Source organism: Periophthalmus magnuspinnatus, chromosome 24 (assembly GCF_009829125.3).
Source record: "Periophthalmus magnuspinnatus isolate fPerMag1 chromosome 24, fPerMag1.2.pri, whole genome shotgun sequence".
Taxonomy (NCBI): Eukaryota; Metazoa; Chordata; class Actinopteri; order Gobiiformes; family Gobiidae; genus Periophthalmus; species Periophthalmus magnuspinnatus.
Window position 1 is genome coordinate 23,211,559 of NC_047149.1, and position 26,850 is coordinate 23,238,408.

Sequence of the window (26,850 nt, forward strand, 5' to 3'; positions counted from 1 at the left end):
TCCCAGTTTAGTCCCAGTTTAGTCCCAGTTTAGTCCCGGTTTAGTCCCAGTTTAGTCCCAGTTTAGTCCCAGTTTAGTCCCGGTTTAGTCCCAGTTTAGTCCCAGTTTAGTCGTCGTTTAGTCCCGATTTAATCCCAGTTTAGTCCCAGTTTAGTCCCAGTCTAGTCCCAGTCTAGTCCCAGCCTAGTCCCAGCCTAGTCCCAGCCTAGTCCCAGTCTAGTCCCAGTCTAGTCCCCGTCTAGTCCCGGTTTAGTCCCGGTTGTAGTCCCAGTTTAGTCCTCGTCTAGTCCTGTTTAGTCTTCGTCTAGTCCCGGTTTAGTCCTAGTTTAGTACTAGTTTAGTACTAGTCTAGTCCCAGTCTAGTCCCAGTCTAGTCCCAGTCTAGTCCCAGTCTAGTCCCAGTCTAGTCCCAGTCTAGTCCCAGTCTAGTCCCGGTCAAGTCCTGGTTTAGCCCCGTGTAGTCCTGGTCTAGTCCTGGTCTAGTCCATTGCATATTTTGCCTTTAATGTAACACACACTGTATCTGTATAGCAATTGTTATGAAGAGGAACTGTTCTAGTCCTGTCTTAGTCCTGTCTTAGTCCTGGTCTAATCCTGGTGTAGTCTTGGGTCTAGTCCTGGTGTAGTCCTGGTGTAGTCCTGGTGTAGTCCTGGTGTAGTCCTGATGTAGTCCTGATGTAGTCCTGATGTAGTCCTGATGTAGTCCTGATGTAGTCCTGGTGTCGTCCTGGTTTAGTACTATTTTAGATATTGTTTTTGTCCAAGTGTTAATGTACCTAATGTACTTAAGTATACCCCCTCTCATTGCATATTTTGTCTAAATAATATAAAGAGGAACTGTTCTGGTCCTGGTCTAGTCTTGGTCTAGTCCCGGTCTCGTCCCACACACACTCATGTACCTGTATAGCGACTGTGATGAAGAGGAACGCTGCAGTGAGGGTGAGATAGGGCCCGTGTCTCATCACCAGAATGAAGCCTTTATAAAACGAGACCTGCTTGTCAGACTTGGGGCCGTACGGATCTGAAATACACAAGGAGAGAGTCAGGAGAGGATCAAATATCACACGGTAAAGTAAAGAAGACGAGAGTGAAAAAACCATCCAGGAACCAGCACCGCAATGCAGAGACCTGTCCCACTGAGACGAGCACACACACTGGCTCAGCTCCAATCTCTAAGAAGGAGGACTGTCAGTAAAAGCACTTACATAAAGCAGGTACTAGGTAGATACTAACATTTCCAACTGGATTTCGATTTAAAGGGATAGACTCGATACTCAAGACAATTTCAATACATTTCTTTAGACAATAGAATGTGATTTTCAACATAAATGGTAGTACTTTCTTTTATATTCCCATGTGGAGTTATAGCTGTGTAATCCCTCAGTCGCCCAGGTAGGTTCCATAATGGTCCATGGGCGTATACTAATCTATGTGTATTTTATTGTATTGTATTTAATTTAATTCTATTGTATTCAATTTAAGTGTTTTTTTTTATTTATTATTTTATGATTTTTTTTAAATTATTATTTATTTATTCATTATGTGTATTTTATTGTATTGTATTGTTTTAATTTAATTGTATTGTATTTAACTTAATGAATTGTATTTAATTTTATTGCATTTAATCAAATTTTATTTTATGGTATTTAATTTAATTGTATTTATTTTTATTTATTTTTTTAATTTTATGATTTTATTTTTTATTTATTTACCTATTTATCTATTTATTTTTATTTGATTATTTCGAGCACATGTATCAGTCATCAGTCATCATCCCTTAAAGCACATTTCACAATTTTTTTTCTTATATAAGCTCAAAAAGGAGTGGGAAGAAGAAAACACATTCTGGGCTAAATCACTTTATTTGTGATGGATGTAGCATTGTTAGTGGCGGAAATAAATAACTGAGAAAAGAAAAGGAATGAAATCTTATACCAGAAATTATTTTAAATCTATATGCAGTGTGTGTGTTAAGTAGGGCCGCAACTAACGAGTGTTTTAGTAATGAACTAGTAAGAATTTGGATGGATTTTTGAGATTTAGATTAATTTTACTGTAGATTGAGACTTTAAAAACATAATCAGCCACATAAAGGTTGAAATATAGCGAATCTATATTTAAATGCATTGCTCTGTTTTATTTGCTGCTACCATGGTGATGTTTTGTGGCTACGAATTTAGGATTTGACGGAGCAGTTCAAAGTCACACGAAGATCCAAAGTCGAGTCACACCTACCTGAAGTTGGGGAGAAGCAAATTGGGTCATAAATTGTGAAAATGACCCTTAAGTGTGTGGCAGTTATCTTAGAAATCAAAACGAAGGATTATATAAGAACAAATTTGTGAAATGTGCTTTAAGTGATGATGACTGATGACTGATACATGTGCTCGAAATAATTTAATAAAAATAAATAGATAAATAGGTAAATAAATAAAAAATAATTAAATAAAATAAAATCATAAAATTAAAAAAAATAAATAAAAATAAATACAATTAAATTAAATACCATAAAATAAAATTGGATTAAATGCACTAAAATTAAATACAATACAATTCATTAAGTTAAATACAATACAAAAGTAAGATATTATCTGTAATAAGTGGACTACAATGAAATTTTGAGGGATATAGACCTTGTATTTTGCCCTTTATACTGAGATAATTAATTAGTTCATCTACTTCTGTGATAATCAGTGTATACTCAAACTATAAATCGCATCTATTTTGCATTTAAACACAAACTCACCATCTCTCTCTCTGACTCCCACAAACATGACGAGCGTGCAGATGAGGAAGATGCCGCAGATGACCCCGGCTGCGATCATGTACACCTCCTTCTGCGGAGACAAAAAAAAAGTACAAGGCTTAAATGAATCTCTCATTTTACACTTTACAGACAGCACAGACTATTCTGAGCCCCTGCCATAATCTTTAATTCATAATCCGCTCAAATGCATTAAAATTTAAGTCCCTGCATATCCACATACTATACATGCATTTTGAGAACCACTGTGGCTGTTTTTCTTTTGCGTGTAAATAATTCTCTTTTTGGTAATTGTAGCATGGAAGTAGATGTATAAACTATATGGGAAAACAACAGGAAATGTTATAGTGTTATGAATAAAGACAAAAATGGTTCACTGAAAGTATCGTCTGTTTGTATATCTTCTAATGTACTACTTTATCCATCTAACCATTTTCTTCCATTTATCTATCAGTCTAAGCAGGGACTCTCAGATTTCCCTCACCCCAGACACGTCCTCCAGCGGGACTCCAAAGCGTTCCCAAAGCCAGTGCTCCTTCAGGTGTAGTTTTATATTAATTAACTGCATTTATTGTATTAATTGTCATTTAAGTTGCACTATTTCTGTTGGGAGAGCTGATTCGTTTGTCTCCATTAAAAACATGCATTTTTTCTGTGAGCGAACTTGCCTTTCCTCAGATCTGACCTGTAACTTGTCTCCATGGAGATGTTATTTATTATCAAACACAAGCAGATGATGCGACCAGGCCAAGTGAGCGGTGTTTCATGATATGCCTTAAAGTTAAAAGATTGATGTCCAAACTTCCTTGTCAAAGTCCGATCTCAGAGGCTAATCAGAGCTGGTCCTGTTTAGTGCTTGGATGGGAGACTGATGGGAATACCAGGTACCACAGGGGGGCGCCAGTAGCAACAATTGTCGTTGTGTACTGAGGCAAGGCACTTCACCCACATTGCCTAGTACAAAAGTGGTGTGTGTTGTGAGGGTGTTGGTGATGGTCAGAGGGGCTGATGGTGCAGATTGGCAGCCTCATTTCTGTCAGTCTGTCCCAGGGCAGCTGTGGCTAAAATAGTAACTTACAATCAATGAGTGTGGAGTGAATGAATAATGCATGAAATTGTAAAGCTACTAGAAAAGCGCAGTATAAGACTAAAGCATTATTATTATTATTATTGTGATTATTATTATTATTATTGTGATTATTATTATTATTATTGTGATTATTATTATTATTATTGTGATTATTATTATTATTATTATTATTATTATTATTATTATTATTATTGTTATTATTATTATTATTATTATTATTATTATTATTATTATTATTTATTATAATTTTTAAATTAGTATTATTTTGTATTTTTATTTGTATTATTTAGTATTATTATTATTATTATTATTATTATATTATTTTTTATTATTATTTTTATTAGTATTATGTATTATATTATTTTTATTTTTATTTTTTTTTCATTTGTATTATTATTTTGTATTTTTATTATTTGTATTATTATTATTATTATTATTATTATTATTATTAAAACTACCATTCACAATCGCTATATTTTAGGATCTATTTTAATTTCAACAATGGGAAATAAAACAACAGTTCAAGATCATAACGCTCCACAGTAGTTTCAAACCAAATTCAACACATAATTGAAAGAAAAATCACGAAAAAACATTCACTTTCTCCATTTAAAAACACACTGGATTTAGTTTGAACTGAACACACTGTGCTCGCCTTCATGTCACTTCTGGACAAACAGGAAGAAACCTCAAATCACTGCGTTTCCTAAAATACAGCTTTAACCGTTTAGAGCCCAGACCTCAACAGGAACTGCTCTGCCTCAAACAACCTCTGTTTGTTTACTATTTTCTGATGCGGAAAGCCCAGCGGTTCATTATTATTTATGCACTTCAAACACTTCAATTTCCCTGTACCACCCTGACCACGGAAGAATTCAGAGGACAGGACTGACGCTTTGGTTTGGAGAGTATTTAGGCCCGAAAGGATTCACTGAAACTGCGTCGGAAAGACCCAGCAGAGGTACAAATAGCTGCGGTGCACAAACATGGGGCAGTTTGTCTACAGTTGTTTTATGTGAAAGTCAAACACTGGAAGAACTGTTTACCAGGAGATATTTGGAGCTGTGTAACTTCAAATCTGCATATGTAAATAGCACAGGATCCACCATTCCATCATGATTTTTATATACTTTTTTTTCTTTATAGCATTCCAGGGAGGTGTTCCGGGCATGTCCCACCACGAGGAGGCCCTGAGGAAGACCGAGGACACGCTGGATGGCTTGGGAACGCCTTGGGGTCCCATTAGAGGAGCTGGAGGATGTGTCTGGGGTGAGGGAAGTCTGGGAGTCCCTGCTTAGACTGCTGACCCCATGACCCTGCCCCGGATAAGCGGAAGAAAATGGACGGATAGATGGATAGGACCAATTTGTCATCGATTTGGCGACAGTAGCTCGGTTGTGTAGAAGGTTGGCGGTTCCAATCCCGCTCTCGACATAATAAAAACATCATCGGTAGAGCGGTTAGATCCACTGACCCACAGGTTGGCGGTGCGATTCCAGCTCTCGCAGATGCCGTTGTGTCTCTGGGCAAGACACTTTTTCACTTTTGTGCGTGTGAATGGGTGAGTGGTGCCTTGAAGGTGGAAAAGCGCTATATAAATATTTGACCATGTGACTCATCATCTTTAAAACTTGAACTAGTCAAACCGCATGTATCTACCTCTAAGTATTGCATTTTATTTAATTTTTAAGCAATTTTTTTTGTGCTTTATGCATACCCTTATTTGTACTTATTCAGTGTTTTTATGTTGCACTTTATCACCAAAGAGAGTTCATAGTTTGTGAGTTGTGTTCACTGACAATGGCATTAAAAGTCTTCTGATCTGATATTTGTTGAAAAATAAACACTTTACCCATATTTATATTATATTATTTTAACTTTTGACTCTTGCAAGCACATTTAGAAAAAAATTGATCTACACTATTTAATATAAAAGATGGATTTTTATGCAATTTTCAGCAAAAGTTAGCATGTCTTATTAGTATGAATCTAAGACAGCCTCTGTAGAGATGCTTTTTCAGCACTGATACCGATATTTATACTTCAATATCGGTATCAATACCCAAAATCGAACAGTATCAACAGAGACTTGTGATGGCATCTGATCCTTAAAACATAAACGACATATGACAAAACAAAGCAACTTCTGATTTTTAACTCGACTAACTTTAAAACAGCTTTGTAAACATAAAAGTTTACATATTAAAGGACAAAAACAGCCAGTAAATAGTCTTATTACATCAATGCATCCATGGGTTTCAGAATGATGAACAATTAGGATAGGTTCCCAAGGCAACTAATAATAAAAAACAAAATATTATATCATTTGAATGGGAAAAAGCCCGCAAAATGTTCCATATGATTGGACGATGAAATCCCTTAATAGGCTGAATTAATACCCAAGCCAGACCTTTTTTTCCAGATAACACTATATATGCTTTAAAGAGGAAGTATTGGGGATATATGATGATTGTGTTGTGATAGCGCTCTGAAGGGGGAGTAATTTAGCACAGGGAGCAAGGGAAGCGAGCGCTGAAACGTATTGCACCTTTTAAATCCATTGTTTTTGGCAAATATAGCATTTTTAAAACAATAAAAGGTCTAAATATTGTATGTACTAGCAATTAATCCCCCACAGAAATACAATACAGTTCAATTTCACGTGAATAAAATGAATTTCAGCCAATCCCGAGTATATTCGAAGCTCCGTTCACGTTCTGTGGGTGTGACATAAATAGTGGTAATAGCTAACAGACCGTGGAAGACCCTATAGTTTGGACTACGATGCGACGGAGCCCCTTTGTGGTCAGAACAGCGAGGCTATCCCAGGATTCGCAGATCAGATTTCAAACAAGGCGCCTCTTCTCTCAATCCCACCATTACGAAGGTTTAACATGAAGCAGTTTGAGTGACACGGACCCGTAGACCATGTGTGGAAGTGGGTGGTTGAATGTGCACATATATATACAATCTCTTTCCGTTCATAATAGCCATTTTTAACTTGCAAAACTGACAAAGATCTAAAGGCGTAGCTCTCTGTTAGCCTCTCTTTGCGATTTGAAACAGTAGAGGAAGCTGTTAAATATGGTTCCAAGATTAATCATAGTTTTAATTTGAATAAATGCAATTAGGAAATCACAAACTGCAATTTTTGTACCAAGGCACCATAATTCCTCCATAAACAACTGCCTTATTCTGCATAAAAAGCTGCTAACCCCATAGATTTGAACTGTACATGTTCTGAAATGCATGTGGTTCTGGTATTACTTGGTTTATATTTCAGTCTTTTGGTCAATTTTCTTGGACATGTTTAAAATCTGGCTTTAAATGGCAAATCTAATCTCATTAAACGCATTTTTATATTGCGCTTTTCCACCTTTAAGTCACTCAAAGCGCTTTACAACAAGGAGCCACTGTCAGGAATCAGATTTTTTTTTTTTTTAGTGTTCTGTGCTGTTTTTTTCCAACCCTTCTTTGTCTTTCCTGGAGCTGGGCGGAGATTCTGGCACCACCCGATACATACCTATAGTCGATCTGCAATCTAGCCTCAGCCTTTGGACTACAAAGGGGCTGAGGATTGTTAGAGAAGCTGCCAGATTGTCTAGTCATCTTCCTGTATTTCCACAAATCGTCCTCTGGTTTATTCGTCCGTGTATCCCCGTGATCCCTCTTCTTGGAACTTCTCAGCACCTCAGCCTCCGACCCAGCTCTCCTCAACCGGTACGAACACCCCAGCCTCTGACCCCGCTATCCACGACCTGCTCGAAGACTACGGCATACGACACCGCTCTCAACCGTCCGCCCCGTCAGTCTTCATTTACATTTCCGTGTGTGTAAATAAACTTTGTTCTTTTTACCCGAGTCTGGATCTTTGGTCCCTCCAGTCGTTATGACAACCACTGGAGACGAGGAGGGTTAAGTGTTTTGCCCGAGGACACAACGACAGCATTCATCTGCGGGAGGTGGAATCGCATCGCCAACTTGTGGATATGACCGCTCAACCAATGGTGTTTATGTCGAGAGCGGGATTCGAACCGCCAACCTTCGGATCAGCCGAGCTACAGTTGCCCAATTAAATGTTGTTTTCCCAAATCATTCAGCCCTAAAACCACATAATACCAAACTGTATCATTTATTTATTTGTCAAAAAAGTCAAGCTAACGTTGAGTTTTTTGTTCACGAAAACTGTCAAGGTAAAACCAAAGCTTAAGCTAAAAATGTCCTTAAAAGCAAATGAGACGTAATTTCACAAACGTTTCAGTCGGATCTACACCATCTGCTGCGAACGACTGCCAAAAATCAAGAAAAATCTGCTATAATAAGTTAATAGGAAGAATCTCCTTGACAAAAAAATATTGACACGTTACTATTTTGACATCGAGGCTTAAGTTTTGTTTGCAAAGAAATTTGACTAAAGGACGAGAAGGAATTATCCAAATTTCTTATGGTTTAAAGGCTGTTGAAAATAGTATGGAATTTGGAAAAAGCCGAGTTATTACAAGCCAAATCCCAAAGACGTGTGTTTCGGCCAATCAAATGCCAGGAAATAATTGTACAATAGCCAATTTAGAAATCAATTTTAGAAAAAAAAACAAAAATTGAAAGTAAAAGCTTGAAACAAATCTGATTCTTTAGGGAATGACATGTTTTTAGGACCATCGTGAGTCTAATTTAAAGACATAAACCCCATTTTCCGCTGGGCTTTTCTGTCAATAAATAGCCTCAGGTTTCTTCTCTCTCCTTGGACAGACTCCGCTGATATTTGGCGATAATGAGGTACTTCTGCACCCACAGCTGCCCCGAGGCGAACTGCCCGAGATGTGACTGTCCATCTGCACCAACATCCTCTACGACCAGCACTAATCACACTGCTCCTGCTTCCAGGCTTGTGGTGATGAGGTGACTTGCACAAGGACACAGCATCAGGAGAAAAAGGAAGGGGCAGGATATGTATTTTTGAGAATATGTTCAGGTTACATTATGTTTGGCTTGTGTCTTGGATCATTTCTTCTTCTTCTTTCTTGAAAAATATATTCTTTTGGGGGAAGAAAACAAAGGGCTGCGTTGGTCTAATGGTAAAGACGTTCCTAAAAACTATAATTTGTCAAAGGTTTTTATAAAATACTCAATATTTTGGAAAATATTGATGAAATGTGGGGGTTTTTTAGAATAAAATAAAAGTCAAATTAACCTAAAAGTCAAAATAGTGGTCTTTAGGTGGAAGTTTTTGTTGTTTTATTTGTCAGGATTTGGGTTTTTTTGTGTGTTCAATGGGAAAAAGCCCGCAAAATGGCAATAATAGGCTGAATCAATACCCAAGCCAGACATTTTCCCCGAGCTGATAACACTATATATGCTTTAAAGAGGAAGTATTGGGGATATATGCTGATTGTGTTGTGATAGCGCTCTGAAGGGGGAGTAATTTAGCACAGGGAGCAAGGGAAGCGGGCACTGAAACATATTGCGCCTTTTAAATCCATTCTTTTTGGCAAATATAGCATTTTTAAAACAATAAAAGGTCTAAATATGTTATGTGCTAGCAATTAATCCCCCATAGAAGTACAATACAGTTCAATTTCACATGCATTTCGCTATTGTGTCCGTAAATCAAGATATGAACATTAATAACAGACAAATCAGGCGGCTTCTGTATCCAAATATGGAATTCAGCTCCAAATTTGCCCCTGAAACTGCTAACCTCGATGAGCTTCATTTGACTGGAGCTGAAATGAATCCACTTCTTTATATAGTCTATGGCCAGGCTTCAAAACGTTATATTTATGTAATCATTTCCGTTTTTGCAAAGAAACAAGGAGAAAAGATCACTGTAGAACTCTCCGGGGGATGATTTCCGGAGAGAACATTGCGCAGACATAACTCTACTGCAGCACTGCACACAGACTCCGCTCCTCCCAAAGTCAAAGTGTCCTAGTTTGAACACACCTGGCTCTCCGTTCGGATGAGGAGGAGACACTTACAGCTTGTGACAGGTAGTCTTGGGAGGGCACCAGGCGCCGCACGATCTCTGTGTGGCTGATGTTGCCGTGGAAACCGGCGACGGCTGTAGTCAGGTTGTGGCAGTGCTTTCGGGTGTGAGCGCTGGCGACGATCTGGCCCTGGATGGCGGCGCCGACGAGAGTCCCCATCACCTCCATCGTCATTCCTGTTAGATAATAATAACAAGCATGAGATTAAAGGTGCGCAATGTAGCTTTTGTATAAGAGGGTCTGCCATCTTCTTGTCTCCATGGATTTGTTATTGCTTTATCTTGAACGATTCAGAATATGGACTTAAACCTTTCTATCTTGCATTACATAATTGCACGTTTTTTTTAATCTGTCCCGATGGTAATGACGGGTGATTCCAGTGATTTTCGTTTTGATCCGATACCAAGTAACACTGCGATATCGATTCAACGTCGATACCAATGCGTTTTCAATTAAAATGCTTAGAAAACCCTCTATTATAAACAATTTTACCTTAGCGTCCTCATCTTTTCTCCACCTCAACTTGAACTAATCTAAAAATTAAATAAACGTGTGTCACTATTAATAAGAAAATGTTAATGCCGGTCTGAGAAAACTGTATAAAGTGTGTGGTGAGGGGTTTTACAGCTGCAAAACATAATGATAATTGTAAAAAATAAAGCTGATACTTTGCGGATTTCGACTATTTTTAGAATGTGACCCCCGCGATAAACGAGGGACCACTGAATATGTAGATAAACTAATATAAACAATGTATTTAAATAGCGTTTTGAGAGTTTTTAAAGCTACTATGTGTAATTAGATTGGCAGACCCGCCCCTGTTGTATTCTCACACTTCACCACTAGAGGCTGTCCACGTTTGGTCTGACAGAAGAAAATCAGAGAGCACAAAAGAGTCTGAAAAAAAGCGCAGGTGAGGCGAGGGAAGAGGGGAGAACAGGTTTCACATCTTCCATCTATTAGTGAAAAAACAAATCAGATAAACTTACAGATGGCAGCTTTAAGTATTGCCCTTTTTTACCTCAGTCAGTATCTATATATTGATATTTATATCGATCTACCATTACTACCCTGAAGCTTATATTGGATAGGGCAGCTGTAGCGTGAAATGGGAGAGGCCTGCTCTTATATTCTGGAGTAAACTACTACTATGTACTTCTACTGAGTACGGAGCATGTACTTAATAATAATAATACATTTTATTTATAATGCACTCTTCATTCCATAGAATCTCAGAGCGCTACAATAAACCAGGAACTTTAAACCAATACTAAACTGCTAAATGCTAAAAACATCAACAAAGAGCAACAAGCTTTTCTAAATAAAAAGGTCTTTAGATTAGCTTTAAAAAAAAAACAAAAAAAAAAACTTAACCTTTTGTCGTGTATTTGAGCATAATTTGTACCGATGTATTATATAAGCAGCTCTTAAGGTCAAAATACGCCATGCTAGTTGTTGTTAGCGTTACCGTGATGGCAGAACTCAGCTTCGGTCTCTGAAAGTTGAGTAAAGTGCTTATAAACTCATTGTGGTGAATCATTAGGATGTTCATAATGCATCTGAACCACTGCAAACTGTTTAAAATTGACTAGTTCTGTTTGTTTTTCATGTTTTAAAATGGCAAAAATCAGGTAGAACGCCTTTGAGTAGGACTATTCTGAAGCGACACACTCTTACGCACAATATTTAGCTACTTAACTCTACTCCAAAGCGTCGTACTTTTACTTTTATCACATATAGTGTAGTATAGTTCTTACTGTAGGCAGTGGCTGAGTCTCTTTCCTTCTGTTCTGTGCTCAGGAACATGGTGAGAGCCGAATAAGGCACATGGAAACACTGGAAAAGAAAAAAAAAACATGAGATTGACTTTACTTGAGGTATATTTTTATTTCTGACAGTCACACGCACACGTACAAAGCTCCCGGGTGCCTCTAATCCGCCCGACACTGGGGGAAACACAGCTATAGCATGTTTATATATATCTATCAAACAGCAATCTCTGCACTTTCCGAGCCATTCATGCTAACCTCAGCTCCCTGTCTCTCTCCTCACCACCTATCCCAGAGAATAGACCATATCCGCCCTCACTTTGTAATTTACTACTGCAGCCTGTGGCCAAACACCATGACAAAAATACACTGACCATGAAAACTATACACACATGTTATTTAAGAGGCCATTTTAGCGTGCAATTGTTTACCAGAAAATGCCTGTATGTGCATTAATTTACCCAGTGATTGGCTTAAACTAGCTGACAAAAGCTATTCACGATTTGTTTTAATAGTTTTTTTATTTGGACAGTTTCTCGCTGCTGCTCATTAACGCTCTTTCTTGGAGTCGTCCCGCGATGCTGTTGTGACGTGTCCGTTCAGTTGATTTTAAAAGGTTTTAGCGCCGTCTTCCTGCATGCGAAGGCAGGACGACAGCGCCATCCGCAGTCCGACTTCTTCAGGACAGTATCCCAGGTGTGTGAGACTAAAAAGGCCCCCTCATCCCGGTTTATAGTCCCTTTGTACTCTCACACGCCTGGGATACTGTCCTGAAGAAGTCGGACTGCTGGAATACTGGAAGACAGCGCCAAAGCCTGTTTAAATGAGATGATTGGACACGACAACATCATGTGACCACTATGAGGCGCTAGTGAGCAGTTCAAACTTGTATACTCTCAGGAACGAAAACAAACTAAACCTTGGTTCGAAAAAAGAAAAAAAAAAGATTGGAAAACCAGATAGACTCAATTTGTTTTACGGTAGATCAGGCTAGGGGAAAAGTATCAAAAATTACATACAAATATTTAAACTTATATCGAAATTAGATACTTATTTGAGCAAGTACACATTCACAGGACAGAAATGAACCTTTCCTGAAGCTTTAGAAACACCTTGAGCTGCATCAGAACAAGTATAAGACAAATAGACGAGTAAACACCCATGGACAACTGAGGGATTACACAGATATAAGGCCACATGGGAATATAAAAGAAAATACTACCATTTAATGTTGAAAATCACATTGTATTGTCTAAAGAAAGTGTTTTTATCATCATCGTGGTATCCGAATCTCAATTGCGTATCGAGTCTGTTCCTTAAGATCAAAATCAAGTCTGACATTTTAGTATCGAGACAACACTAGCACCTTTCAGACGTTTTTAGGTACCAGTACTTGAATTGTACCCGTTTTCGGTACTAGTATTTTTCAGTACCTATACCCAAATTATTGATAATCTAGAACTACATACCTACATAAAAAGGTGAACAAATTCCATTGTACACCATTCCTGGGTTTCAGCAGCATTTTGAGAACTTTTTCCCATTCAAAAAGGAAAATATTTAGTTTTAAATTGCTAATCGCCATGGCAACCGTCCTACTTTTTCCAACATTTATAAACCTGTGAATAGTTTTACACATAACAGCTGCTATAGCGCTGTCCCAAAACCCCAAAGACATCAAAACTTATCAAGAAGAACTAGTTTTATCTTAGTTTTTATTATCAAAACGTACTAGTTTTTCGTTACAATTGCATCGGTACTAGTGCGACCTTATAGTATTGTCACGATACTAAAATTTCAAACTTGATTTCAATACTAAGGAACAGATTCCATGCTCAATACTAATTCCGATACTCCAAAGATAATTAAAAACACTTTTATATAATGGTATATGGCCTTATATCTGTGTAATCCCTCAGTTGTCCAGTTGTTCATTTCTGTTCTGTGCATGTTCTGACCCAAATAAGTTTCTATCTTAGTTTTAGTATCGATTCTCTGTATTTTCTGTACTGTACTGGTCCCTTTAAACTGTACCCAGCCCAACATCTGGTTGATCCCAGTCGCTTCATACAAACAGCAGACAATGAGCTATAAGTGGTAACCAACATTTAGCGACAGAGGTTACTGGCAGAACGCACTGTATACTTATTGAGGAGTGAGAATGACTGGTCAAAGCGTAGTCCAAGCGTGCGGCGAAAGAGGTTTAGAGCAAAGCAACGTGACAAAAATAAGAACTATGCGATGACGAGCTGTAATATTTGTGTTTTGACGTAGAGGCAAGAATTAGACGAGGACTAAACATTTTTATATAGCGATTTTTCCAGTTTCAAGACACTCAAAGTGCTTTACATCGAGGAAAAACACACTCCTACACCACAGCGAGGAGGGTTAAGTGTCTTGCCCAAGGACACAATGACAGTATACATCTGTGGGAGCTGGATTTGCACCGCCAACCTGTAAACGCCTCGAATGATGTTTACGTCAAGAGCGGGATTCGAACCGTGAACCTTCAAGATCACTGAACAAACTATCAACTCTTGTCACCCCAACAGTATAATGACTACATAACTATTTAATTAACTTTAAAACAAACGTATACTAGGGCTAAACAAGGCTAACAGGTTAAAAGGAACTAAACAAAACCGCTAAGCTAATCTAGAGCTGGCGGCTAAAGCAAGACTACATTAACCCTTTAGCGGCGGATGCTAACGCCGCCGATAGTCTCGCGGTTTTGGACTTTCCATTACTGTAACTCCGCGACCGATTGTGCTTCATGTAAATTCAAACGGCGTCTCAAAGCAGAGGCATGGGGCTCTTTAAATATTTTACTGACATTACGGTAATGCGCTTACGTCGTCCCTCGAAAACGACCAATCAGAGAGCAGGTGCCGTCGGGATTCTTCCAGTCAGTTATTCGATGCGTCAAAGGAAAAATACGGATGGACAGATGTGTAAAACAGAGGTAGTTGTGTGAAAAAAAAGGCAAAAGTACACGCTGATACTTTCTTTAACATGATTTTTATGGCTAAAAAAGGAAAAAAAAGTCTCAGTCTCAAGCCTTTCCCTTGAGACGGCGTTTGAATTTCCACGATAACGAAATTGGTTGCGGAGTTACGGTAATGGAAAGTCGACAAGTCCATCGGCGGCGATAGCATCCGACGCTATAGGGTTAAACTATATGCATCTAAACTAGTGTAAACCTATAACCAATGTCCCCGTAGCTTTGCCTGGAATATCCCACAGTATAGCATTAAACATCCATCTCCACATCGATACAAACAGATGACACTATCAGGTCAAGTTACAAGTCAGATTTCCGAAGAGGCAGCCTCAGCCACTGTAAGAATCCATGTTTTACAAAGTATTATAATACAAAAAGCTGTAATTGGATAGATGCATCATGATAGATTGTGATTAATGGCATACTGTGGAACATTGTGGGCGAAGATATAACATCTCCATGGAGACGAGCACAGTGGAGGAGATGATGGATGGTGTTCTATGGATCATTGACTCTAAAACCTTTCAAGTATCACCAAAGAAAAGATTTGGCTTTTCAAGTCACAACAGAGCTAAGACAGGTCTATAACAGAACTAAACCAGGACTGATCCAGGACTAAACCAGGTCTAAAAGTGGACGACATCATTTACACTGTGGTTTTAAATAAGAAAGTATAAAAAAAAAATGGATGAAATATACTTTGAATTAGACAAACCCACAAACTGAACTGAAACGAAGGAGCTCGTGTACCACAGTTTGAGAAACACTGTATAATCAGGAAGCAAATTATAAAATAAAAAAGAAACTACTACGGCTACTAATCACTACAACAACTACTACTACTGCTACGACTACTGCCACTACAGTGACGACAACTACTACTACTGCTACAGCTACTACTACGACTAGTACCACTACTACTACTAACAACAGAACTACTACCACTACAAATACTACTACAACAACAACCACTACAACTACTACTAATAATAATACTCCTACCACTCCTACCACTCCTACTACTCCTACTACTCCTACTACTCCTATGACTGCACTAAAAAAAGTCTAACAAATCAAACTAAATTCATTCTAGTTGCTGTTGAGAGCTGGTGTGACACAGTTGGCAGTTTTCCCCCATAATTGTCTCCTGGGATCCAGATACACACACTTCTTCACTACTTTTACAGAGAGTGTGTGTGTTCACCAGTGAATCTCCCCGGGCGTGATTGACAGGTGGATTAGCCAATCAGGTACACACATTCATATTGGAGATAATAAAGGAAAAAATATCACAACGAGCTGAAAAACATGGCGGATTTCTGCAGAGTCAATGAGCGAAGAACAAAACTATGTTAATCTAATAAATTTGATTGTATTTGTAAATCACAGGTGACCAATGAGCTCATTCGTTTCACACGTGTCAATGCAAAACCAGATCTGATTAGACCACATATGTCAAACTCAAGGCCCGGGGACCAAATGTGGCCCTCCACATCATTTCAAGTGGCCCTCGACAGGGTAAACTAAAAGGTATGATGGTCTTAAAATGTCATTTTATCAGGGGATAAGCAGTTACACAGCCACATTTTTACATTGAGGCTAATGCATAGGCAATATTTGTAACTTGAACAAGTAATAAATATAGAAACAGTTCATTAACAAGTTAAAAAAGTAGTTAGATTTATTTTACATCCGGCCCTTTGAAGGCAGCTATTTTGTTAATGTGGCCCCCGGTGAAAATACGTTTGACACCCCTGGATTAGACGATCCCGTTTGACCGAGCTTTGACCGGGCGACAGAGGACATATGTATAAAATAATACAGCTCAATATCATTCTGGATTTGCTGCATCTGGATAACTGCATTCACAACCTTGCGTCCTTTAGTGCCATTACGTAACACGTCAAGTTAGGACCACGATGCAGCTTTACGTTTTCTTTCTCGAGAGAATCACTTGAAATTCCCACTCGGCCGCCGCACGCAAAGCCTTCTCGCATCATTTTACTCGAGCGTGCAGCGGTTTGGACGTATAGCATGCATAAGGAAAAAGGACATGGTTTTGTACTTACGGTGATCAGGGTCTGGTAGAGGCAGTAGAAGCCCAGATACCAGATAAACCGGTAGTTAAGGAACGGAGGGACGAACCAGAGGTAGAAGTAAGCGATTATTAGGAATGGAGTGCAGCCGATCATCCTGGAAAAGAGAGACAGAAATGTTAAGTTTACTCATAGTTTTTGAGGTTTTTTGTATTAAAACATGTTCAGATTTCATTCATTTCATTAAATTTATCTTTACTTATACCGGGAGAGCACTTAGACACTCTTTTTCATGAGCGACCTGTTAAAATACACAACAATACAAACAAAACCTATCTTAATATTGTCAGTAATCCGTGCGTTGTGTATTACCGTATTTTCTGGAGTATAAGTCGCACTTTTTTCACAGTTTGCCCGGGGATGCGACTTATATGTGAAATTATTAAAATATATAATTCCACATTTTTGTTATTGTCACACTGATGACCACATGAGGGCGCTCTAGATTTGTGAGGAAGAGGAAACGGCGGTTCATCTTCCTCCAGAGTTGATGGAGTAGTTCAGAAGCGACACCGAGGATGAAGAATTCAATGGATTTAGAGATTTTGAGATCCAGACTAAACTTGTTGCTTGTTTTTTCTGCTTTATTTATCCAATTAACTGTTAATATCTTACGTTAACAAACCAGACACGTGTTCAGTTCTGTCTGTGCTTCATGTCGCTGAATAAATATAAATGTGTTACGTTAGCCTGATGTACTGATATTCAGTCTATTATATATTTTATTGTTTTTTATTTTAATTTGCCTTTAAAGATAAAATGTCTGTTCTTGGTCTCAGATTTTGTAAAATAAATTCCCCCAAAAAAAGCGACTTATAGTCCAGAGTGACTGTAATCGTCTAGATAGCAACCTTAGCGGTTCACTGAGGAACAGAGCAGAGCTGAGACAATTTGCCCAATGCAGACCAAGTTGGTTGTTAAAATAGAGTGTTACGTTTAATTTATTTATTAATTAATTGAATTATTTTATTTAACGGTGAGCACAAATTAGATACACCAAAAATGTTAAATATTTGACACCCCTCCTTGTTAGCACACAGTAGTCTGCCCCGGAGCCTTCTTAAGGTGCTCTGGCTCCCCGGGGACTCATTTGGCCGGAACACCTAAGATGGCAGACATCATGGGTAAGGTAAAATTTCCAACAATTCACTTCTTTGTGTAATGTCTTTCTTTCTGCTAGCCTCAAAGATAGGCCCGTGTGATGGACTAGCTACATTACAGCGACTTATATATTTTTTTCTTCATTATTACGCATTTCTTTTGCTGGTGCGACTTATACACTGGAGCGACGTATAGTCCGGAAAATACAGTATATCGATAGTGAGAGACAGCGCTATTCCCAACCCTACTTAAAAAATACACCGTAAAATCATCCATCGAAGTGAAACGCACCAACACTGGCGCCAAAACGTTAAATGTACTTGACCTTGTTTGTGTACAAAAGTATATATGTTGAAAACGCAGTCTGTATTATTAGTACTAAAACCCTGGATGCTCTTAATCTTCATGTTTACGACGTAGCACTACATGGATCAGAAAAATGATCCCAAATTGTAGGTTTGTTACATAACTGGAGCATTGGTGTTTTCCGAGCCCCTCATTTACTCAGATTACGGTGTGTTTAAGAAGCCTGCTAAATGATAGGAATCTTAAAACACTTAAAAACGGAAATACCACAAAAACCCACATCGCGTTTAGAAGATGCGAGGACTTAGGCATCTGCGGACGACACATGAATATGGATAAAACTCTAACGCAGCAGGAAGGGAATCTGCTGGCTTGTGTTTTCCATAGACTGGGAGTTATATGGGGCATGTATTATTTATAGTGAGAAAACAGCTCAAGACAGGAAAAGGTTATTCAGAAGAGGAGATACAGGAAGTAACTGTTTTTTTTTGCCCACAGTATGGCATTAAGACTGTCTATCCTGCATTTATTGAATAGGCTCTGGGCACAGCTACACGCTAGCTAGCTAACTGTGTCGCAAAGTCACTTAAACATAAAATAAACAACCTATTAAAAGTCAAATTAATTAAAATAAAGACTACCCGATAATTTTTACACATATAATACTTCAGTTTGTGGCGTTTTAATATTTATTATGCCTCAAAATTAGCATTAGCGTTAGCATTGAGACACATGTGCACGCTAGCTAGCTCACTGTGTCACTTAAACATAAAATAAACAATCTAAAAGTCAAATCCATTAAAATAAAGACTACCCGATTATTTTTACATATGTAGAATGCTTCAGTTTGTGTTTTAATATTTATTATGCGTCAAAATTAGCATTAGTGTTATCACTGAGACACATGTGCATGCTAGCTAGCTCACTGTGTTACTTAAACATAAAATAAACAACATATTAAAATTAATTCAAATAAAGACTACTCGATAACATACATAAAATAAACAACCTATCAAAAGTCAAATTAATTCAAATAAAAACTACCCGATTATTTTTACACATATAATACTTCACTTTGTGTTGTTTTAATACTTATTATGCCTCAAAATTAGCATTAGCACTAGCATTGAGACAAATTCGCACACTAGCTAGCTCACTGTGTCTCAAAGCTAACAGTCACATTTATTAAAATCTGAAAACATAAAATAAACAACCTATTAACATTCAAATTAATTAAAATAAAGACTGCCCGGTTATTTTTAAATGCAGAATACTTCTTTTTGTTTGTGGTGTTAGTAAAATTAGCATTAGCGTTAGCATTGAGACACAAACATGCCCCTTTCTAAACATAGAAGTGTTCTCCAGTGAAGTATTTGTTGTATTTGTGTTGTGTTTAACATGTCCTCAGTGATATCCACCCGCAGTTCCCTGTCCACTGTCTCATCTTTAAATATTTATTCATTTTAGCGGCAAACTCTGCAAAAACCTCACGGAGATACAATTGGACAGGAAGTGGTGACGCTAATAGTGAGATTGCAGGCGCTGCTGTGCAAAGAGCCAATTACTAGCAAGCCTTGTATTAGTACTGCTCAAAAATACGTGCATTCTTATTGTGATTGGGGCTGCCTCTCCACAGATCTGACCTGTAACCTGTTGACTTTTGGCTTGTTACTTGTTAATTTGACCTTTTTTGCAGCCTTTTTTATTATTATTTTTGTATTTTTTATTCTAGACATTATCTACAATATTCAAATGTTGTATATAGTTAGTATTGTGCATTCTTATTGTGAGCAGGGTTGCCTCTCCACAGTTCTGACCTGTAACCTGTTGACTTTTGGCTTCACCTGCTTGTCTCCATGCAAATAGATACTGTTAAAGCCATACTGTGAAACATTTGAGGCAAACCAGAAATGTTACTTGTCAATTTGAGCTTTTTTTCAGCCTTTTTATTATTATTTTTGTATATATTGTTTTCTAGAAATTATACGCAATATTCAAAAGTTATATATAGCTAGTATTGTGTATTCTTATATTCTTCACCTGCTTGTCTCCATGCAGATACGATACACTTAAAGCTATACTGTGAAACATTTTAGGCAAACCAGTGATGTTACACCTATTATAACATCTATTATTATGCAGGTTTTAGTTTGTTTACCTAGCGCAGATACAGATACTTGTTATTTTGAGCTTTTTTTGGCAGGATTTTTATGATTATTTTTGTATTTTTTACTACAGACATTACACGCAATGTTCAAATTTTGTATAAATCCAAAATGGCAATTGCAAAACTACCCCTTCATGATCATTTTACTGTCCAGTCAGTGAGCAGAGGTCTGTTGTCATCCCATTCTCTTCATATAAAACTGCTGAACTCTTCACAGGTAGAAAAAAAAAAAACACTAGAGGAATTTAGGTGACAGCGGCAAAACCCACACAGGATCTGACCTCTGACCTCCACCGCGTCCGTAAACAACAAAACAAAACACAACAGAGAAAGCGGGAGAACGAGGGCCTAGCGGAGGCACAGGTTCGGTCCTTTCTAGTACCATCGGGGTCGCTTCTCTCTCTCCTCCTCTTTGTTTTTTTTGTTGTTTTTTTTATTGACAAAAGTAGGTGATAAAGCACAGAGGCAGCAGAGGGGAAGAACCGCCGCCTCTGACTGAACAGGAGAGGTGCGTGTCCCTACAAGACGAGTGCAAAGGCATCAGAAATAAGTTGAAAAAACAAGTTTCTGACCAGATTTCATAATTTTTATTTGATTTTTGTAGTTTTGACTAGTTTGCTTGTGGCCAGACTATGGAACAGCGCCCTCTGTCTGTCAAATCCTCTCAGTTTTTAACTCTTTAAGACGAGACTGAAAACCCACCTCTTCTCCCTGGCATTTAATACTGGCTAGACAGGATAACAGTGTTTTGAGTTACATGAGATTCAACCACAAAAAAAAAAAACCCAAAAACTTCTAAACCAGATTAATACACAAAATTTAATCATTTTAACATGTACATTAGCTATAGATGACATCTGAAATACACAATATTTGGAAACTGTGAATATATTTTGACTAATTGCAAATATACTTTGACTCATTTTGATTTGCAAATGTTTTGTGTGCGACTAGTTCTATTCAATTAAAGTCATTTTTTATAGCATATTTAAAACAACTTCAGCTGACCACATAAAAATCAACAAAAAAAAAAGAAAAAAGAAAATATATAAATAAAAAAAACATAAAAATAGCTGCGTAAAAGAGCATATTTCTCACGCTTTGAAGATAAAAAACTTAGAGGTGGAATTCACTGTTAAACAAAACCTAAAACAATTATCTTAAATTAAAAACCAGACTAAATTCTTGTGGTAAATCACCCAGCGCACCTTTAATTTATCCATTTTCACTGAACAATAACCACAGCTAACGTGTCATAAAAGAGATCATACTTTGTTTAATGTTTGGTTTGGTTAAAACTGTCACCGTGTCTTTCATTTGGACTACAAAGTGTTTATGAGCAGGTTAATAAGCTCTTACCAGTAACAGTGGAGAGGAACTAACACGTGAACTGCAAGAATGAATATCTGTGTACGTTACTATGACCTTTTGATGTATTTGAATAAAAATATACCTTAAAAGACAAAATTACTATTCAGTGTTATTTCAGTTCAAGTTTATTTCTATAGCACATTTAAAACAGCTTCAGCTTCACATTAAAATCAACAAAATAAAGCTAATATACAGGTAACACCATACATAGGGAAAAAACAATAAAACACCAAGATATCCTGTCTAGCCAGTATTAAATGCCAGGGAGAGGAGGTGGGTTTTAAGTCTAGTCTTACACTGTGTTAAAGACTGAGAGGGTCTGACAGGCAGAGGGCGCTGTTCCATAGTCCAAGCTGCCACAGAAAAGGCTCTATCAACTCCCGCAAATAGAGAAGACCCATAGAGCGCACGCGGGGCCCGTAGAGCGCACACAGGGCCCGTAGGCGCGCACAGGACCCGTAGAGCGCGCACAGGGCCCGTAGAGCGCGCACAGGGCCCGTAGAGCGCACACAGGACCCGTAGAGCGCACACAGGACCCATAGAGCGCACACAGGGCCCATAGAGCGCACACAGGGCCCATAGAGCGCACACAGGGCCCATAGAGCACACACAGGGCCCATAGAGTACAGACATTTAAATATAATCATATTTTTAATGCAGATAATTTTGCTCAAAGTTTGAAAATGTACAAAACCAATCAAGAAATAAATAAACGTGTTCTAAAAGGAGGTGTAGATCAATAATGTAAACAGCACTGTGCAAAGAGCAGACACAGAGGCTGAAACCGCGCTTTAAAAGTACTAACATTTTAATATGAAAATGTTTCCAAATGGGCCAAGGACGAATTTAAAAAATCTGTACTATTTTAAGCTCCGCAAACTAAACGATTTTCAAGTTTATGTAATGTCAATGTGTTCCATCACCTTATGTTATAATATTAAACAAAAATGCTCTCCAAAGGTTCATTTCAGGTGTTTTTGTCCGTTTAATGTCATACTATGGTGCATTCTAGTAAAAGCAAAGACATCTCCATTTTGGTGGAAGCCAAACCGGAAAAGTTACATGGTACAGCTTTAGGAATAATTAATTTGCATATTACAGTATTTGAAGGCAGCTATTTATACTCGATTACATGCACGCCTTCTTGTTGATTACCAAGAACTGCGGCAATATGTTATGCTGCAGTGGCTCAGTTGGTAGAGCATTTGCCCATTTATCTAAAGGTTGCCGGTTCAAATCCTGCTCTTGACGTAAACATCCACTGACTCAAGGCAAGTTTATCTCTATAGCACGATCCGTAAACATAGTGATTCAAAGATAAGAATAAGAAAGCGGCGCAATTCCAGCTTCTACAGATGAACGCTGTCGTTGTGTCCTTGGGCAAGACACTTAACCCACCTCACCCCCAGTGTCTGCGCGCACTGGTGTATGAATGTGTGAGCGGTTCCTTGATATAAACCGCTCTGAGTGTCTTTAGTTAGTTACTTCATCGTCTCCAAGGGGAAAATGGTCTTCGCAGTCATGTTCACACGGGGAAAAAACGCCATTTACATACAATACCACACAAACACATCGCACACATTGGACAGACACAAGGTATGAAACTATTTTTTAAACGTGCTTTATTACATCTGAGAGTCCCGTATCGTCGACCTAAATGCAGTAGAGTAAAGTAACGGTGCAGCGGGTGAGTGTGGTCCTGTGTTATCGTCTGTGCTGTACGAGTAATGGCTTTAGAGTTTAGCCGTGACGGACTGGGAGTAGGGAGACCAATGATTTTTGCCGCTAGGTGGGTTATTTTTGTGAAAGAATTGGGGTTTTTAACTGTGAGCATGATAAGAAAACATGGTGGACAGTACAGTAGGATAGTTTGGATGATGCTCGCGTTCAGAATAAGCAGTAGATGTGGTGAAACATGAAGTCCTTTTAATTTACGGAAAACAGAAAGTCTTTGATTGCATCTTTTTGAAATGTCCAGAGTGTGAAGATCAAAAGTCAGTTTATGATCAATTGCGAGTCCAAGATATTTGAAATGTTCAACAGTGTCTATTGTGATATTGTCAATGATGGTAGGGTCAAATATTCCAGGGCCAAAGGTTATTTCTTGTGTTTTCTTGCGGTTGAGTTGAAGATGATTTGCGCTGTATAAAAACATGACCATTTACCATCTCTTTTTAACACCAGCAATATATTTCCACAGAGTATTTCCACACTTACAAACACAACCCGTGTCATCCCGGGGGTAATAAAGCCTGTTCTCACATCCATCAGCATCTGTTCAGTCACTGCGCACTTGGACCGCATCCAGTTTCATCAGCTGGTGTCTATAATCTACACTTTATGATCAGGTTAGCGCTTTAGGCCCCTCCCACTGTGCGCAATCAGAGAATATGTCACGCTAGTCTTTTCAATACACAAGATTACATAACAGTCCAGGGACATGTTAGATTGATAGAAATCTTGTCATTACTTCGCATGCAATCTGTTATGTGTAATGTAATCGGGAAAATATGGAATCTGGTTTTTCATGCGTCGGGAAAATGGTTTGTTCCAATGTCGTAGCGTCGGTAAGGAATGAACTATTAATCTGATTACGTCATCTAGAGTTCTGTATGTATCTGGCATTGGTGGGTGTATATACATGTGCATCAATGTGTAAAAAAAAAGCAAGGAACCACTCATAGATTTGGTGAAAGGGTCACAGGGGTGTAGCACCAAATTCTGGGTCCTAAGTAAAAATCATCTTAGGGGGCCCACACTGCACACTGTCCTATGAAATATACAGCTGTCCCTCGCTAGATCACGGTTCTCCTTTCGCGGTTTCGCTGTTTCGCCGGGTTTTTTAGAGCAATTTTACATGCTTTTTTACAGCGTATGAACGTGCGTTGTGTTCTGCGCCCTACATAAACGTTGGATCGCGGTGTGACTCTGAAGTGCTGTACGTTTGCAATGTGTTTTCTCCCCGACAAAACCCACAATGTCGATGAAACGAAGGTTTTTTGAACTTTGAGAGAGTTTAAACGAGAGAGAAATGTGAGAAAACGTTAACGCCTGTGTGAGAAAAGTGTATAAAGTGTGTGGTGAGGGGTTTTACAGCCAAAAACAGAGAATAATTGTAAAAAATAAAGCTGATACTTCGTGGATTTCGCTTATTGCGGGTTATTTTTAGAACGTAACCCCCGCGATAAACGATAAAGTAAGGCAGACTATATTATCCTGTTGTTTGCAATTTGTCGGGGTAACATTTTGGTCAAGACAGGAGTACCTAGACGAAGGATTATCTCTGCTTGTTTGATGTGGATAGGAAAAACAAGAGTACGCAAAACTCCACATATATTTTTGATGAGGAAACAACATTATAACATAGATCAGAAAATACAGTAATGTGGCCTTTTAAGCTCTTGTTCTGGCGGCAAATTTTCAAAAATGCTGATTTGCGTTCACTTGAAAAAGGATTTACTCAAGACAGTGATTTAGACTAACACCCAAAGTATTTTTTTTTGTTTTTTACATGACCCCAAACTGAACTTTCCATGTAATCTCACTGACAATCAGACCAACGCAACTTCCTACTGCAACATTTAAACAGTCATTACTCAGCACGAGTTATGTCTACTTCATAGAAAAAAAATCAACAAAAATAGAAAAACATTAACCAAGCTTCCACATTCTGTTCTGTATAAATGGACAAAACTACAGGAAGTCACGTATATGTAAAGGTACAGTGTGTAACATTCTGGAGGAGGCATGTCACCTGCATAACACCATGGAAACGCAAAGTTAAAACCATATTTCAGAACATTCTTTAAGGCGACAGATGAGTTTTATGACATACTGTGGAATATTACAGCCGATTGAGCAACATTTCCATGGAAACAAGAAGGAGGAGGTTCTATTCTAGGGGAAAAAAAGTCAAGTTTGTGGAGATGCAAGCCTCATCAGATTTGTGAAAAGGAGTTGAACTTAGTGCCAGTTTTTGTTTCAAGACCAATTACAGAGATATTAACCAGAAATCATGTCATTTTTACACTTTGATATGAAGTTCTACCTCGAGGACGATTAAAAAAATATCATACTTTGTTTCAAATTGTTAATCGCTATGGTAACAGGTCTAATTTGTCATCATTCTGAGACCAATATGCAACATTTTGAGTGTTCTTTCCCATTCAGAAGAGATAATGTTTTGGGCTTTTTTAAATTTTTAATCGCTACAGTAACTATTCTAAAATTATAATATTTGGTTTCAAATTGATAATCGCTATGGTAACAGTTCAAATTTTTGTTATCATTATGAAACCAACAGTTATGCAACACTCTGAGGACCTTTTTCCATTCAGAAGACAACATATTAGGTTTCAAATTGTTAACCACTACAGTGACTGTCCTCTTTTTTCAAGCAACATTGGGAGTATCTTTTTTCCCCACTGAAAAGACTATTTTGTTTTAAATTGTTAATCGCTATGGCAATACTTAAAATTTTACATCATTCTGAAACCCATGGATACGCAACATTGAGTTTTTCCGCATTCAAAAGACATATTTTCTTAATCGCTATGGTGACTGTCCTCTTTTTTCATCATTCCGAAACCCAAGAATTGAGTTTTTTTCCTCATTCAAAAGGTATATTTTAATTCAAATTGATAATCGCTATGGTAACTGTCCTAATTTTTCAGCATTCCAATACCTATCTGTACGCAAAATTTTGAGTATTTTTTCCCCTTTGCAAAAATATTATATTTTGTTTTAAATTGTTAATCGCTATGGTAACTGTACTAACTTTTTTTTATTATTATTATTAACAATAATAATAATAAAGGTATACAACATTTGTGGCATAAAAGAACAGTTCCACAATTAAAAGTCAGAACAGACAGAGTATTATAAAGGAATGTAGAAAGAGAGAAAAAAAAAAACCTAAAACTAAACAAAAACTTAAAAAAAATAAAATTAAAAAAAAACAACAAAATTTTGTGAAATGTGAGAAAGGACGGTTTGTTTTTCAAGAACATGCACTTGTGACTGTCCTAACTTTTACTTTTCAACATCCTGAAACCCATAGATACACAACATTTTGACGACCTTTCGAAAGATATCATTAGTTTCAAAGTGTTAATCGCTATGGCAACGAAACCAACGGATACGCAGCATTTTGAGTAGCTTTCCAAAGATGTCACATTTTGTTTTGTAAATGGTTAATC

General features: G+C 37.8%; 1 protein-coding gene across 1 annotated transcript in view; it reads right to left on the bottom strand.

Annotated features, from left to right (window-relative positions):
• mfsd2b (MFSD2 lysolipid transporter B, sphingolipid) overlaps positions 1 to 26,850 on the bottom strand; it is a 72,504-nt gene that overhangs the window by 14,837 nt on the left and 30,817 nt on the right. The window contains exons 5-9 of the mRNA XM_033991350.2: positions 16,681 to 16,804; positions 11,599 to 11,677; positions 9,833 to 10,017; positions 2,747 to 2,837; positions 900 to 1,021 (exon numbers count right to left, since the gene is read on the bottom strand). Of these exons, the coding sequence (XP_033847241.2) occupies positions 900 to 1,021; positions 2,747 to 2,837; positions 9,833 to 10,017; positions 11,599 to 11,677; positions 16,681 to 16,804 (601 nt within the window). The remainder of the gene's footprint in view (positions 1 to 899; positions 1,022 to 2,746; positions 2,838 to 9,832; positions 10,018 to 11,598; positions 11,678 to 16,680; positions 16,805 to 26,850) is intronic.